General features: G+C 52.8%; 1 protein-coding gene across 5 annotated transcripts; it reads left to right on the top strand.

The window, feature by feature from the left end:
• Window positions 1–655: 655 nt before the first annotated feature.
• On the top strand, window positions 656–16109 carry LOC111160088 (transcobalamin 2). Of its 5 annotated transcripts, none has more exons than XM_022522914.1 (10): window positions 656–712; window positions 1004–1203; window positions 5024–5216; window positions 5913–6082; window positions 7100–7261; window positions 8361–8533; window positions 8666–8852; window positions 9694–9859; window positions 12163–12278; window positions 15533–16109. In XM_022522914.1, exons 2-10 carry the CDS (start codon window positions 1140–1142, stop codon window positions 15592–15594), a joined length of 1293 nt encoding a protein of 430 aa, XP_022378622.1. In that variant the 5' UTR covers window positions 656–712; window positions 1004–1139; the 3' UTR covers window positions 15595–16109. The 5 variants fall into 5 exon arrangements, with proteins under 5 accessions (XP_022378622.1, XP_022378623.1, XP_022378625.1 ...); XM_022522915.1 differs by having other exon boundaries at window positions 694–712; window positions 1007–1203; XM_022522917.1 differs by lacking the exon at window positions 656–712 and having other exon boundaries at window positions 746–1203; window positions 5913–6001.
• Window positions 16110–16590: the final 481 nt, after the last annotated feature.

Genomic DNA, 16590 nt, shown 5'->3' with positions numbered 1-16590 from the left:
ACTCTTGCACATTGATTTTCCTGTTGGGTTATGCAGAGGAAGAATCCTTCCTTCTCTCTTCTGCTTACAGAGATTTTTTTTTTTTAAGATTTTATTTATTTATTTGACAGAGAGAGGTCACAAGTAGACGGAGAGGCAGGCAGAGAGAGAGAGAGAGAGGGAAGCAGGCTCCCCGCTGAGCAGAGAGCCCGATGCGGTACTCGATTCCAGGACCCTGAGATCATGACCCGAGCCGAAGGCAGCGGCTTAACCCACTGAGCCACCCAGGCGCCCTTGCTTACAGAGATTTTTTTAAACGATTTTACTTATTTATTTGACAGAGATAGCGAGAGCAGGAACACAAGCAGGGGGAGTGGAAGACTGGGGAGAAGCTGGGGAGCAGGGAGCCCGATCCTGGGATCATGACCTAAGGGGAAGGCAGACGCTTAATGACTGAGCTACCCAGGCGCCTCTACTGAGATTTTTGTTTTGTTTTGTTTTGTTTTTGTTAAGATTACCTTCCTAGTCCTAACAAGAGCTTTCTGGTTGGTTGAAAAAACCAGCCGGTCTGGTCCGGCTCCCGCCCCTCCCACCCCTAACCCGGGGCAGGCGGGCGGAGAACCGCTGACGCCAGCAGTCGCTCACGTGACCGCCACAGCGCTCAGTTCCGCTCCCTGACCCAGACCCGCTTGGGCCCTTCCAGGGATTCCTTTTGGGCGGGGGTGGGCACCAGGTAGGCACCCCAGCCCTGCCGGTCCACCGCTGTAACAGTGAGGGGGCTACCGCGCCGGCGCAGGTGGACAGACTTGGGCAGATCCCATGTTAGGCCCTCTGTGCCTGCCCAGTGCTCTTAGGCAGCGGGGACAGAATGTTGCTGGCCTCGGGATGTCTCACACCATTCCTATTTGTCTGCCCCCACCCCCACTCCTTACCTCCAGGAAAACACTGCCCTTCCTTCCTCTGTTCTTTGGCCTTGCTTTCAATTCAGCTACAGATCTTTTCCCCTTTCTCTCTGCTGATTTAGCAGCGTCCTGCTGGGGGCGTGGAGGGATTAATCAGTGATAGGAAGCAGCCTCTTTCTGAGCAGTGACCAGCTGTGCAAGACCAGCTCCAGGAGTCTGTCGCGCTTCCCGCCGGCTGTTCACCTATACGCTCCTGCCATGAGGCAGTTTGGGGCCCTCCTCTTCCTACTTGGGGGCCTGGGGGCTCTCGCTGATGTCTGCGGTAAGTAACCAGATCTACCCTGTGCTTCTTTCCTCCTGGGGCCTTAGGAGGGAGGACCGCCTTGTCCAAACCCCTCAGTATGTAGCTGGAGAAACTGAGGCTTGGATGTGTGGGAGGGTACAATTTATCTGCCCCTTTGGGCTTCCACAGCAGTTGGGACTTAGCTAGACCTCAGTGTTTGACACCCTGTATTGAGATTAATTATGGTTGACCCTCGAACAAGGTGGGTTAGGGCTGCTGACCCTCCATGCAGCCCAAAATCCGTGTGTGTCTTTTGACTCCCCAGAAACTTAACTAACTACTAATACCCTACTGTTGACTGGAAGCCTTACTAATAAGATAAACCACACATATTTTTTATGTTATGTGTATTATATCCTGTATTCTTGTGATAAAGTCAGCTTAAAAAATAAAAGGAAAATGTTGTTGAGGAAATCACCAGGAAAAAAGTAGATTTGGGACACCTGGGAGGCTCAGTCGGTTCAGCGTCTGCCTTCTGCTTGGGTCTCGGTCCCAGCATCCTGGGATGAGGCCCAGAGCCCCATGTCCAGGCTCCCTGCTCAGCAGGATGTCTGCTTCTCCCACTACCCCTTGCCCTGCTTCTGCTGTCTGTCTCCCTCTCTCTCAAATAAATACACAAAATCTTCAAAAAAATACATTTAAAGTTCTGTACTATATCAAGAAAAATTCACGTATAGACCCACATAGTTCAAACACACATTGTTCGAGGGTCAGCTCTATATGTCTGACAGCCCACTAGACAAAACCGCTCCCATTAAAGTCATTAGTTTATTTACTCATTCAACATGCATTGACTGAGATTTCTCCTAGCCAGTGCAGCGCTGGGCTTTGGGGAAGGAATAGAGTGAGACCAGTCCCATCCCTGTCCTCCTAGTGCATCTGTTCTAGCAAAGGGGACAGTTAAAAGAAGTCAGGAAGCAAATCTGTGCTGTGTTTGGGGCTGCGGGGAGTGCGAAAGGAAGCGAACCAGGCATGGAGGTAGAGAGCTGGGGGCCACTGATTCAGGGAGAGAGTTGAGGGAAGGCTCTCCAAGGACCAGGCGTGACAGGGGGTATTGAGACCCAGAGAAGGAAAAGGAGCTGAAAAGAAAAGGAGTAGGGGGCATCCCAGGCAGAGGGAAGTAAGTATGCAGGCACCCTTAATGGAGACGAGTCTGAGAGAGGCATGGGGGCAGGTCACGGCAAGACATTTGTGTTACATTGCACACACAGGAACCTGACTGCTTCGGCTCTGTGTCCCAGCATCCCCAGGGGCCTGTTGGGAACCGTCTGGGAGTCTGAATGCAGGCCTGGGGCTATTTGTGCACTGGAGATAGGGAGAAAGCAGAAGGCAGGCAGGGAAGCCTCTGTGCTCTGGGGCTACCCACCTTGCTTCCCTCCTTGTATTCTGCCCCCAGCCTTTTGTGCAATATGCTTTCACTCCCCGGGTCCTGGTGTCTTTGGAGAAGCTGAGAGGCAGTTTCAGACGACAGACGAGTCAGTCAAAGGTTGGGGGAATCAGGTGACCTGCCAAGGCATTCCAGCTTTCCAGGGCTTTGCTGGACTCCGTTCTCAGAACTCCAGGTCACGGTCTTCTCTGGGCGCCAGGAGCTTCCAACCTGTGTTCCATTAAGTGCAAACAGATCCCTCAGCCCTTGGCTCTTGGTTCCCGTCCAGACAGTCCCCAGGGGAGACCTGGGACCCAGACCTCACTGGGCATGAGCCACTGAAGTAGTTGGCCCATAGACCTGACAGAAGCCCTGGACCCTCGTCCTTGCACAGGTGCAGCCCCCTACAGCTGAGCCACTTAGGTGCCCAGGCCTCATTCCCTCTCCTGCAAAATGGGCTAAGAATGCTTCCCTGTCTTCCTCCTTGGTGTGGTGTGGAGGATCTCACAGCTCAAACTTTACTGTTCAAAGCGCTGCCCGTTGTGAAATTGACAAGAAAGCTGCACGAATGCTTGCCCAGGGTGGGCTCCTCTCCTTCGGAATGTCAAGGCTAGTCAGCTGGCAGAGCTGCATGGCCTGGTGTGCAAGAGGCTCCATGGGAAGGAGATCGCCCTGGGCCACTTTAATGACAGAGATGAATTTTCCTTTTAAGGAGGGTGAATTGTGGTTATGAGACTCTCTTTATAGCTCTGGTTCCTCTTCTTATCACTTCTAATCCCAGGGCTGACTCACTTGCTGGAGGGCAGAGCCTGGGTTGGGGTGAGGCTCTCCTACCAGTTTGAAGAAAAGGGAGAGGGAAAGAGAGGGACAGAAGGACAGATGACCAGAAGGACAGGCTGAAAGAGGTAGAGAATGAGACAGATCCAGACAGAGAGGGAAAAATGCCTACAGAAATGGGAGGCAGTCCCAGAAAGATACTGAGAAAGAGAAAGGAAAGAAAAGCAACCCCTGTCCCCAACCTCCACCCCCTCTAGGCCCTTCACAGGTAGCAGCAGATACCTGTGACTTTTGGGAAAACAGGCATAAGATGGTGAGACCTGTAGGGGCACCTGGCTGGCTCTGTCTGTAGAGCATGCCAACTCTAGATCTCAGGGTCATGAGTTCGAGCCCCACATTGGACATAGAGATTACTTACAAAAAAAAAAAAAGATGGTGGGACACAAGCCAAGAGGGATGGGCCAGTTATGAGAAGAACCCTGGTCCTTGCACAGGGGAAGAGCTCTAGTGGCAGTTCCAGGGCTCAGTCCCCTGGGAGGGGCAGTCTGCCCGGCATCCACAGCGGAGGCAACTGGATCTCTGCAGATAACTGGGAGGCAGTAAATGGGGAAAAGTCCAAAGTGTCTCCCAGGCCACCCACGGTGCTCGGGTTCCTTCCTGAAGGGAGGCAGGCAAGGTAAGCTGGGGCTGGGAGATGCCCCTGAGGCTTCCGCTTCCCCGTGTTTTTCATGATTCAGTTTCAGGCAAACCCCAAAGCACACAGAGAATGGTTGGCTTTCTACCGACTCACTCTTCAGACTCAGGTCCTCTGCACCTACAGACATGGCAGGAAAAGCATTATTTTGAGATCTGCGAAGAGGAAGCTCACCAGACAGCCCCGGGTAGCCATGGGCAGCGTAGAATGGGTTTTTTGTTTGTTTGTTTTTTAAAGATTTATTTATTTTAGAGGGTGGGGGGAGGAGAAGAAAAGGAGGAGAGAATCCTCAAGGAGACTCCCCACTGAGTGGGGATGCCCCCCTGCCCTTGCGGGGCTTAATCCCTGGATCCTGAGATCATGACCTGAGCTGAAATCAAGAGAACAACGCTTAACTGACTGAGCCACCCGTGTGCCCCAGCCTGCGGTATTTTGAAATTGGGTGTGTAATGTATTCTGTGTGTGGGTTGCAGTCTTTGTAAATGGATTTGGCAGAGCACCGAAAAACAGGCTTTTCAGGAAGGTTCATCCTTGGCTCTGCAGCCTATGTAAGACACAACATGACTTTGAATGGCTGTTTCCTCTTTTGTGCAAAGCGATGATGACAGTACGGATGCCACTGGGCTGGCATGAGGAGGACCAAGTGAGGTTGGGTGCAGGGCTTGGGACACATCATGAGGCTTGGGCCCCGCTCTTTGTTACTCCTCGTGGCAGAGTGGTTGCCTGGTACCAGCTTTCTCTGCCCTCAGCCCACCACCTCTCCCTGGCCCATTTCAACTGCTCTTTTCGGATACCTGCTTTCCCCTGTTTACCTGCCGCCTTTTCCCATACAAGTAGTACCTGTGCCAGATGGAGGTGGAGTGGAGATGTTTATTCCCTAGAGAAGGCTCTGGTAAGGTAAAAGCAGTTCCTTCCTGAAGGCCTGGTCCTACAACCTCACTTGGTCTGTTCTCTTTCCTAAGAAGTACCAGAGGTGGACAGCAAGCTGGTGGAGAGACTGGGCCAGCGCCTCTTGCCCTGGATGGACTGGCTCTCCCTGGAGCACCTCAACCCCAGTATCTACGTGGGCCTACGCCTCTCCAGCCTGCAGGCAGGGGCCAGGGAGGCCTTCTATCTGCACATTCTCAAGCTCAACTACCAGCAGAGGCTCCTGGGGTATCGCTGTTCACTTTCTTCTCCTTTCCCCATGCCTTGCTCTACCTCCTAAGGGATACCTGCCTTCTGGTTTGGGATCCCACTGCTTTGTTGGGAGACTTTGGGCAACTTTTGTCTCCTTTGGCACTTTCTCCATCTGTAGAATGGGGTTGGCTTGACTAGATTGGAGACAGACATCACTGATCCATGACCACAGTCCGTGCCCTCACCCCCAACCCCCACCCAAGCCCAGAAGCAGGACCTAGCAGCGTCTAACTCTGTGCTCCCTTTCCAGGGGGCATTAAGGGGAGGCCTTCTGAGGCTCATTGTGGGTGTTTCAACGAGAAATGAGGATTGGGAACACCACGAAGCAGCTCCTGCTTGGACTCCCTCTCAGACAGTGGACACAGGGCAGGGAGGGGGAAGAGAGGGAAGACTATATGGGCAAAGTGTGATCAAAATGGTGGGGCAACCATAGGTCATTTGGACGTCAGAGCCCTTGGGGCTTGTCCTTGAGTCTAATTTTTTATCTTTATGAAATATGTATGGCATGCACCTTGCGACATGCAGAGCTGACTCCGTCTACTTTTGGTAGTTCTAGCAAAATTCCTAATTGTTAGGATTCTTTTCACTTTATGATGTTCCTGGGGTGCTCCAACCCAGGCTTACCATGGTGACATTTTCTTACGGAAGTTTTGTTTACTGGCTTTGTCCTAGGCTTGCCGTTGATGATGACAGCAGTAACAACCAGGCCAAGCCCTCCATGGGCCAGCTGGCCCTCTACCTGCTGGCTCTCAGGGCTAACTGTGAGTTCGTTGGAGGCCGCAAGGGGGATAGGCTGGTATCCCAGCTGAAGCGGTTCCTGGAAGATGAGAAGAGGGCCATTGGTAAGAGGACATGGCCTGCTAAGTGTGGAGGGGGGCCCTCATCAGATCACAGTCTCTGGGGAAGCATCTAAGTCAGAACTTTGCGTTTTTATCCCCCAGGCCTCTTTCCTACCTTCCGCTCTGCCTGTCTCACTATCCACCTAGAGGCTTGGGCCTGCTGCAGTCGCCATCCTTGATCGAGCCTTTCCTGTACCCCACATGCACTCTGTTGGCAAGTTCTGCTCAGCCACCACGACTGGACTGACTGACTGCCTCTGGGACGACTGCATGGCCTCCATCCTGCTTGCTCCTCAGCCTCTCTCTGCTAACTGTCCTGCCACCTGATTCAGCTCAGCACACGACAGCCAGGGCAAGCATTTGAAATATAAATTTGATCTCGTTAGCCCTGCTCAGACCCTGCACAGGCAGCTCACTGCTGTGTCCACAGCCCTTTGAGCCCATCCGCCTGCCCTTTGCTCCTCTTCAGGACCTGTGGGCCCACTTCCTGGCTCACCCCCCTGCCTTTCTGGCTTTAGTCATGCTGATTTCTCAGCTTGCAGATCAGGGTCTTCGTTTATGTTCTCTCTTTCCAGGAGATTTCCTTCCGCTTCTAGCTTCCTGCTCCACCTTAGCTCTTCCTCCCCACTCCCACCTGGCCAGCATCATTGCCTCTTAGAGAACCCTGCCCTGATGCCCCAGCTCCTCAAAGACCTCTACTGTGTGGCCCCAGAGACCTTGGTCCACATTTCAGTTCTAATCATGCTGCTGTGGGTGCAGGTTGTTACGGTTGAAGGCCTGGCTGATCACCGCTGGCCTGGTCACCTGTCTGAGCAGCACAGCACCTGACACAGAGTGGACCCTTAGCAAGAATGGGTTGAGGGAATTAAGAATGAAGGGTCCCGTGACCCAGAGGAGGGTGTTGGGAAGTGTGGGCAGTGGGGTCCTATGTGCTGGCCGGGCTGGTTGCTGGGAGGGGGCAGAGTGGCCACTCCTCAGGCCTGGCACGAAGCCCCTGCCCCATGGTCTCCACTCTCCCAGGGTCCAATCACAAGGGCCACCCCCGCACCAGCTACTACCAGTATGGCCTGGGCATCCTGGCCCTGTGTGTCCACCAGAAGCGGCTCCATGACAGCGTGGTGGGCAAGCTCCTTTATGCCGTGGAACATGACCAGCACCTCCAACAGGACCACCTGTCTGTGGGTGAGTGGGCGAGGCCCAGCTAAAGCCAGGCTGGCACTCCGCCATCCCCCAGCCCCAACTGAGGGCCACCTCCCCCTGCCCTATGCTCACCTTTCCTTGGGACAAAGGAGTCCTTTATGAGGGAGGGCTCGTGTGTGTGGTATGGTGGTCATGAGCCAGTGTTGGAACAGGCCTGGGACCCTGACCCCAGCTCTGTCACACACTTATTGTAGGCCACCCTGGGCAAGTCAGCTGGCCTTTCTGTTTGAGTTTCTCCTGTAAATAACCTCCCAGCAGTATCCTGATAGAAGATGCCTTATAAGTCAAGGGGTTGTCATGGTGCTTGGCATGGAGAAAGTTCTGGATACATAGCTATGATCTTGTCCTCATATGAGCTGGGAAGCCTGAGACCTGGATTGTGGAACTGCTACCTCAGTGTGTTACCTGGGGCCTCCAGTGCCCTTTCTTGTCATTGTGATTCAGGGTCTCTTGTAGGTCAGGCGTTCTATGAGTGTGTGTGCCTCGCATAGGCTGGGGTTGGTTGGAGTAGGTTGAAAGGGTGAGGTGGTGCCGCAGAGAGAAGGTCACAGAGGGCTTTCTCTGCCTGAGGCTTATAGAAGAACCACTGTGGACCCAGTAAATCACCTTGGGGTGGGGGCAGGAGTTTTGAGGGGGGTGCTTCAAACCCTCCAGAGCCCAGGCAGCTCCCTGGGCCTATGAAATCTGATCACCTGGGTGTGGACCTAGCCATCAATCTGTTCCAAACTTCCCTGATGATTCCAAAGTGCAGGTACGTTTGGGAATGAGTGGTGAAGGATAAAGTCCTCTTGAGCCTCCCTTCTTTGGGCTCTCTTCCTAACCTCTAACCCCTAAACAGTAGATGGGGGTAGGGTGAGCAACCATTCTTGTTTTCCTGGAACGAAGGGGCATCCCAGGACACTGAACTTAACAGTGGCCAAACTGGGAAAGTTCTGGACAAACTGGGCTCCGTTGATCCCCCTTGCTGGTGAAAATTTCCTGAAACGCTGATCTGACCATGTCCCTTCTTGAAGCCTCTGATGGCAGCCCATTGCCCCAGGGCCTTGCCTAGAATGATCCCTATTGGTTCTGTCCGTTGCAGACACAGTGGCCATGGCGGGCTTAGCCTTCACATGTCTGGAGCAATCTAACCTCAATCCCAATCAGATACACCGGATCACCCAGGCCATTAGTACAGTACGACAGAAGATCCTCAAGGCACAGACCTCTAAAGGCCACTTTGGGAATGTCTACAGCACCCCTCTGGCGCTGCAGGTAGGAAAGAGAGCTTGGGGCCAGAGTCCAGTCTGGTGTTCGGTGGGTAGTGGCTTGGTCAGGGACTGGGAGACCTGGCTCCTCTGTGCCAGCTGACCTGCCTCCTCCTTCTCTTTCCCATTCTGTCACTAGTTACTGATGAACTCATCCATGCCTGGAGAGAAACTGGGCAGGGCATGCCTCAAGGCAAGGGCTGCTCTGTTGGCCAGTATGCAGGATGGGGCCTTCAAGAATGTTCTCATAATTTCCCAACTGCTGCCTGTCCTGAATGGCAAGAGCTATGTGGATCTCATCTCCCCAGACTGCAAGGCACCGAGAGGTAGCTGGGCCTTCCAAAGGGAGCCCTGTTCTTTTCAGTGTGCCGAGTGTTCCCCGAAGTGTGCAGGTCCCGGGGAAGGGAGGTTGCCTAGTCCTGGTTTGCTGAGTCAGCAGGGGTTTGATGGTCCACGTGGGACACACTGGCAGCAACGTGCAGTCAGAGCTTTCAGAAAGCCACAGTGTAGGGGGAGAGATACCAAAGAGAGAGCTCTGGGTGGGCCATGAATCCGCAGCCCCCTGTGTGATCCCCAGGCCAGAAATGTTTGAGTGGATGAATGGGGAGGGACACATTTTGGGTAGCACTGGTACATCCTAATGAGTCGCAATTTGCAGCTGGAATCAGGGTTTCATCTGGGAGAAGGACTTGAGTTGGTGAGTGGGATTTTCCAGTGGAGAAGAGCAGTAGCAAGGGCAGGGCAGAGAGGACAGCAGGAACAAAGGTTCTGAGGTATAAAAGGCTGAAATTTGGGGGAAGGGTCCTACTAGAGAGTGAACTCTGGGAGAATGAGCCGGAGTTGCAGGCAGGAGAATGAAGAGGAGGGGAGACCCTCAGAGTTAACAGGGAACAGAGGTGATAGGAACAGATGCATGTTCTAGAAAGAGCCCTCTGGGGTGCTGTGTGGCAGATAGGTGGGAAGGGGGTACTGGAGGCAAAACTACCAGTAAGGGGCCCAACCTTAGGCAGCCAGGGGACATGGAGGTTAAAGACAGGGGAGGCTGGGATGGGAACTAGTGGTGATGCTGGCTGAAATGGGCCACAGTGTCTTTGAGGGAAGAAAGGAGGACTAACACCTGGCCCCCTGCCCTCACACCAGCTACCCCTTCCTCTCTCCCTGGCATAGTCCTATTGCAGCCAGCTGTGGAGACCCCTTCACAGACCCAAGAGCTCATCAGTGTCATGCTGAAGGTCCCCCATGCCTTGCAACCATACAGACACCGCATCTCTGTCCCTGCTGGGGCCTCCTTGGAAGATGTCCTTAAGAAGGCCCAGGAACTCACAGGATTCACGTGAGACCCCCCACCTCCCAGTCCTCACCCCATCTGACCCCCACATCCCTGAAACAGGACACGGATGGGATGGAGATGGAAGAGGAGGTTCCCCGGGAGAGGGGCTGGGCCAGGCTCTGCTTTCCCTTCTCCACTCCTGAATGGCCTGGGCTATAGTGGAAACTGGCAGCTGCGGGCCAGCATTGTCAATGGCTTTGAGAACATTCTCTGGGGGTAGAGCATCCACACTGGAATCCCAGCTCCATCACTCTCCCACTCAGGACCTGGAACCAGTTCGTTATTGACCTGTCACCCAATGAGAACACCAGCCGTGCCTTGCTCCTCGCAGGGCCATGCAAGGAATCTGGGAATTAGTGCACATAGAGGATGTGGCCCCTGCACTTAGTAAGCTTAACACAGGTTAGCTTTTGAAAGAATCAGAATTTTTCTCATCAGAGGATCTTGGCCTCATCCCTGTGATGAAGTACCCTGGGCAAGTCCTCTAAGGTGTGGAGGTTGGGCAACATCCTTAAACTTGCTTCTCACCCTGACAAGATACAAGTCTGGGGCCAGGCAGTTCTGGAGTGCTGCTCTCTGCCCAGCCATGTCCGTGCCTGAATAACATGGATGGGATTCTTGTGTTACCAATGGGGAATCTGAACTAGAGGAGTTGAGTGCCTTCTACCAGGTCACCCAGACTCCAGACTTCTCTTCTAGAAAAATATGCCTCAGTTTCTGTGGGCCCCAATTTCTGTGCCTACGTGGAGTTCCCAAAGGACAACACCCTGCAGTTAGGGAAGGCCCACAGCTGGTGCCTGGTGGTTGTCCGGGCCAGGGAATGTCAGGCCTGAGATATACAAAGACCGCCCCCTTCAAAGAACAAATATTCTTCCAGACCCTGGGTTATTTCTGTTATACTATGACTTAGATACGTACTATCATGTTTGCTGTTAAAAGTCCCTTCTCTTTCTGGCTCCAGACATCTATAAACCGTAAATGACTTTGCAAATTAGATATAAAGTGTACAAAGAATAACATTCAAATAAGGACTGTTCGCTGAGGAGCAGGGGTACAAAGCCAGGTGTGGGAGGAGCCCGATGCTCTCAGCTGCTTGACCCGAGTTACTGTCAAGCCTGAGTTTGAGCCGGCAGCTGTGACTTCATAGGCCCTTCCCTGGCCCCGAACACTCCATTCACTACTAAGCCCGCCTCGATTCTCCTCCCAGTAGCCTGCAGCACATACCCCAGCCCTTACGGGGGCCCACACAGCCCCACACGGCTGCACACATAGTACCTTGGCAGGCGGCTGTCCAGCAGACCTTGAGACAAGGATACCAATCAGGGACAGAGTTCTGTCAGTGGAGGTGGGTGCCTTTACTGGGTGCAGAAGCCAGGCAGGAAGGTAATGTCTGGAGGCACATGAATGCCCGGCTGAGAGAGCTGGACTGCAGAAAGAGAGATCCAGGGAGAAAGAGAGAGAAACAGACGTGCTCCAAGCAGCCATGTGGACCCACAGAGTTAGGGAATGACGCCGATGGGGGCTGCTTTGCAACACCCCCTCAAACAACACTTTCCCTTGGACGAAGTCACCCTGAGTGGTTTTCTGTCTCTTAAGAATATAAAAACCCTCCATCTCTAAGACAGAACCATTGATAAGCCTTTTGGGGAGAGGAAGAACATGACCCACGGGCTTTTAAGAGGACCCCTCTGGCAGCCTTGTCCGTATGGTTTGGAGAAATGCACAGCTGGAGACAAGGAGCTCAGGGGGCGGGTGGTGTGAATAAGGAGTCTCTTAGTTGCCAAGGCCAGAAACCTAACTCCAGTCCTCTCTGGTAACGGGGAGCATGAGGTGTGTAGAATCAGAGAGAAGACTGAACCCCCCAGCCACAAGAAGAGGGGAGTGCTCCTGAGCCACAGAACCTTCCAGAAGCAGAGACCCACTGCCACCACCAGGTGTCTCCACCCGCACCTTCTGCTTCTCTTTGCATGCTGGCTTTGCCCTCTCTCATTGGGCATTGGCATGTTGTATGTGGTGCTGATGGCTTCTGCTCCTCACCCCTGCAATGCCAGCTTCCAGAGACGGGGCAGCTGCTGAGCCAGTCATGTAGCAGGTGTCCCTTCCTGGAGGCCATGGTCCTGGTCAGTGCGCAGGGGTGAAGTCCCCTGAGCGGGCAGCGTCACAGGGCAGCAGAAGAGGGGCAGAGGTGAGGCCCGTGGCCTGGAAAGGAAAGACCAGGACTTCCCTGGTGGGGATAGTTCCACTTCTGCCCTTGGGTCAGTGGAAGCAAAAGTCACCTCTTCTCCCTCTGCCTCTCCCTTTGGTAGGTATGAAACACAGAACTCCTTGTCAGGCCCCTACCTGACCTCCGTGATGGGAAAAGAAGCTGGGAAACGCAAGTTCTGGCAGCTCCTGCAAGCCCCTGACACCCCGCTGCTAGAAGGTGAGTCTGGCGGCCGGCCACCTCTGGACATTTCCCCCCATTGGCCTTGTTGCCTCGAGGCTTCCCTGGCTCACCTTGGCTTTCACCTGAGCCTTTCCAGGCCTCCGCCTCAGAAGATAACTGATGTGCGAAGTGGTTTCTAAGTTACTGAACTGAATGCTTAAGAATGTTTATGTAAGAGACGCCTGGGTGGCTCAGTTGGTTAAGCGGCTGCCTTCGGCTCAGGTCATGATCCCAGCGTCCTGGGATCAAGTCCCACATCGGGCTCCTTGCTCAGCGGGGAGCCTGCTTCTCCCTCTGCCTCTGCCTGCCACTCTCTCTGCCTGTGCTCATGCTCTCTCTCTCTCTAACAAATAAATAAAATCTTAAAAAAAAAAAAAAAAAAAAGAAGAATGTTTATGTAAGTTATTGTGGCAACTCTAGGAAACCAGGCAAAAAAGAGGAAAATTGAAGATAACTGATGTGCGAAGTGGTTTCTAAGTTACTGAACTGAATGCTTAAGAATGTTTATGTAAGTTATTGTGGCAACTCTAGGAAACCAGGCAAAAAAGAGGAAAATTGAAACCACCTATCATTTGCTCCCCAGAAATCGCTTCTTTTAACTGTTGGTATGTTTTCTTCCAGCTAATTTTTTTTTTTTAGAGTAATTTTCTTTTCTTTTCTTTTTTTTTTTTTTTTAAAGATTTTATTTATTTATTTGACAGAGAGAGATCACAAGTAGACCGAGAAGCAGGCAGAGAGAGAGAGGGAAGCAGGCTCCCTGCTGAGCAGAGAGCCGGATGCGGGACCTGATCCCAGGACCCTGAGATCATGACCTGAGCCGAAGGCAGCGGCTTAACCCACTGAGCCACCCAGGCGCCCATTCCAGCTAATTTTTTAAATATGTAAGTTTTGGGGCACCTGGGTGGCTCAGTTGTTAAGTGTCTGTCTTCAGCTCAGATCCTAATCCCAGGGTCCTGGAATTGAGTCCCACACCAGGCTTCCTGCTCAGTGGGGAGTCTGCTCCCTCACCCACTCCTCCTGCTTGTGTTCCCTCTCTTGCTCACTCTTGCTCTCTCAAATAAATAAATAAATTTTTTTTAAAAAGTAAGTTTTTTCAGAAAAATGGAGCCACGCTCTGTAGCAATGCCATCCGACAGAAACTAAATGCGAGGCATGTGTGTAATTCTGAATTTTCTATGTGGTGACACTAATATTAACGATACATCTCATTTAAGCAAGTTACACAAGATACTATTATTCTGAGATATATAATCAATGTAAAATTATGAGTGGCATTTTTGCATGCTTTTTTTGTTCTAAGACTTCAAATGCATAATAGCTGTGTGCGGCTAATGTGAGCATACTGGGTTGGCAACTCTGTATACTGTTTTGCAACTTTAAAAAAATTTTTTTTCTTTTTTTAAACAAATATTTATTTACTTTTTATTTTTTTAAAAGATTTTATTTGTTTATTTGAGAGAGAGAAACAGAGATGGCAAGAGAGAGCAGGAGCTGGGAAGAGAGGGAGAAGCAGGCTCCCCACTGAGCAAGGACGCTTAATCCCAGAACCCTGGGATCATGACCTGAGCTGAAGGCAGACGCTTAATGAGCCACCCAGTAGCTCTATTTATTTTTTTTTTAAAGAAAGCTCTAGGGCAACCCTGTTGGGACCCCTCTCTGTCTTAAGAGCTTTTTCCTTATTTTCACTTAATAAACTTAATAAATTTCTATCGCTTTAGTAAAAGAAAAATGTAATAAGGTAAGTTCTGTGCTCAGTGTGGGACTCGAACTCACGACCGTGAGATCAAGAGTCACCTGCTCTACCGACTGAGCTGGCCAGGCGCCCTGCAACTTATTTTCCTCATTCTTAACATATTGTAGACCTCTGTGTTGTTACATGTAGATCTTCCCCGTCCTTTGGAATAGCCATGTAGAATATATCACTCACAAGGGTATTTGGGGCTGCAGGTAACAGGAAGCCATGCAAACTAGCTTCCACTCTATGATATCCGTTACCTCGAATGTCCAGAGTCGAGAGGGAATGAGGACTTCGGGGCTGGTGTAACCTGGGCTCCAGCCCTGTTCCCTGGGACTCCATACTCCTCCTTTTGTTGGCTTCCTCACCCTTCTTGCATCTTCCCAGGGCAGCTCCCTTTTTAAACTTTGCCCCAAGCAGACAAAGGTGGAATTGGGACACGGGCACATTCCTGGACCCATCCCTGTTGTTAGGAGATGGCCCCGGGCTCCGCGCTTGCCATCAGCTGGAGAACAAGGTTTGCCACACGACTGGTGTGGGCCAGGCAGGGCCTGCCTCAGCACTGGGTTCTGCAGTGGGGCGTGGAGTGAGATGGGGAGGCTGTGTGTGTGGCTTCTCCATTCCTGCTGGATATTTAGGGTTTTAACTCCTACAGTGCAAGCAGTCATGAGCATCCTTGTGCATTAGCCTGGTCACCAGACAGATTCTGAAGGGTCATCTGTCCTTGCTCTTGCTACCCGGATCTTCTGTTGGGCACCTACTACTGAGTGCCAGGCTTTGGGCCAAGTGCCTTCCAGAATGTGGGCCTTTCTGAGGGAGCCCAAGAAAAGCCATTCTTTCCCTGCCTGCTTCTGAACAGATTGAGAAGTAAAGAGGGGGCAGATGGAGACCCCAGATCTGGCCTCTATTACTGATAAAGCCTGGGCTGGAGGGTGTAGCCTGGGGCAAGCCCATTTCTGAAATAACGACAGTAATGGGAATGCCAGCACTCCCAAAGGTGAAATAACTTGCCCAAAGTCACACTGCTGATGAGAGCAGAGCTAGGGCTTGCCCCCAGATGCCATGCTGGGGCCTTGACTGTCTCTAGTGGGCAGAGGCTGGCACCAGCAGACTTCACTCGTGGTCTTGGTTCTCCCTCCAGACCACACTGAATAAGTCCCCCTTCCTGATGGCCCCTCAAGGGACCCTGAAGACAGTGACCCTGTCCATCAGGTGTTGTCAGGGTTCTCTGGTTCCTTTGGCCCCATGCTGGTTATCCAGAATGCTGTCCCAGCCCCTCTGCCTGGCAGGCTCCCCCACTGTAAAATGAACCTGGGGGCCTCAGGAGCCCTGAGGTCACAGCTGATTTCAGTTTCCAGACTGGCTCTGGACAGCTCCCACTTTCCCGACACCAAGCCCTCGGTAGATCTCATACACCCTGGCCTCAGAGCGCTTGTCCATAAGAAGAGGTGGTGGTAGGGGGTAGGATTCTCTGTCCTGCTAACCCTCCCCCCCAATGCTCAACCTGTTTCTGCAGGCATTGCTGACTATACCCCCAAGGATGGACAAACCATCGAGCTGAGGCTGGTTAGCTGGTAGTCCCTGGGCTCACCCACCCCAGCCGCCTGGCCTACCTCCGGGGGCCTCCGCCTGCTCTCCAGACATCGCAGTAACAGACACGCCCAGCCCTGCTGCTACCTCACATGTACTTGGAGCAGTGTCTCCTGGATTACTCAGCCACCACCCTTGCCAAGGTCCTCAGCCACCCCCCACCCTGAATCAGGGAACCACGCACCTTCCCTGGGGGGCTGTCTGCTGGCGTCTGGCCCCTCCTGGCCCCACTGGCATCCCCCGAAGGCCTGCTCCTGGTCGGAAGGGGTCTAAAGCAGCTCAGCCTCCTCAACACAAGGAGAAGTCACCGGCCACTGGTGTCGTGAGTACTGCCCCCTCTGGGACTGGGGTCCTGCAAGGAGGCCTCTCTGGCCCTGGGGGCTTGGGCCCTGATCCCTGCTCTGTACTCTGGCCTTCAGGACTGCAGAGTGGCTGCTGGGGGGCGCTGCAGAGCTGCTCAAAGCCTGCCTCTGGAATGATTAAAGTGTTGATTGTGCACCTGCCCTGGTGTCCCGATGCCTCAAGCTCACGACTAAGTACCAGGGGGCTGGAGCACAGAAAGAGGGGGCCCCTGGGGGCAGCACAGGAAGGCGGGGGAGGGGGCTGGGAGGGAGCCCTGCTGGCGGTGCCAACACTGATTACTGTTGAGGGAATACCTCCTTGCTAGACGCTTCCTCGCACAACTCTGAGTTTGTGGGTATTTTTGTTTTCATCTCTGCTTTGCGGATAAGAAAATTGGTACTCAACAAGGGCGTGTGACTCATCCACAATGTCAGGTGGGGGACATGGCTGAAGAAAAGCAGGCCTGGCCTGAGGTGACCTCCTGGCTCTTGCACTCAAACACTGAAAATTGGGGGGCTTCCAAGGTATTTTTAATTACATGGCAGAACCCAGGAGCTTAGAGCATTTTTTTTTCCCCCCAACACAGGGTACCTCCCCAGGCCTCAGTGGCCTGGGGCCAGGGACCTTGCCTGTTAGTGGGAG

The sequence above is a fragment of the Enhydra lutris genome, unplaced genomic scaffold (assembly GCF_002288905.1).
Source record: "Enhydra lutris kenyoni isolate GAN:26980312 unplaced genomic scaffold, ASM228890v2 scaffoldscaffold73, whole genome shotgun sequence".
NCBI classification, from domain to species: Eukaryota; Metazoa; Chordata; class Mammalia; order Carnivora; family Mustelidae; genus Enhydra; species Enhydra lutris.
Note: the sequence above shows the minus strand (reverse complement) of the source record. Positions and strands in the feature narration are given on the sequence as shown.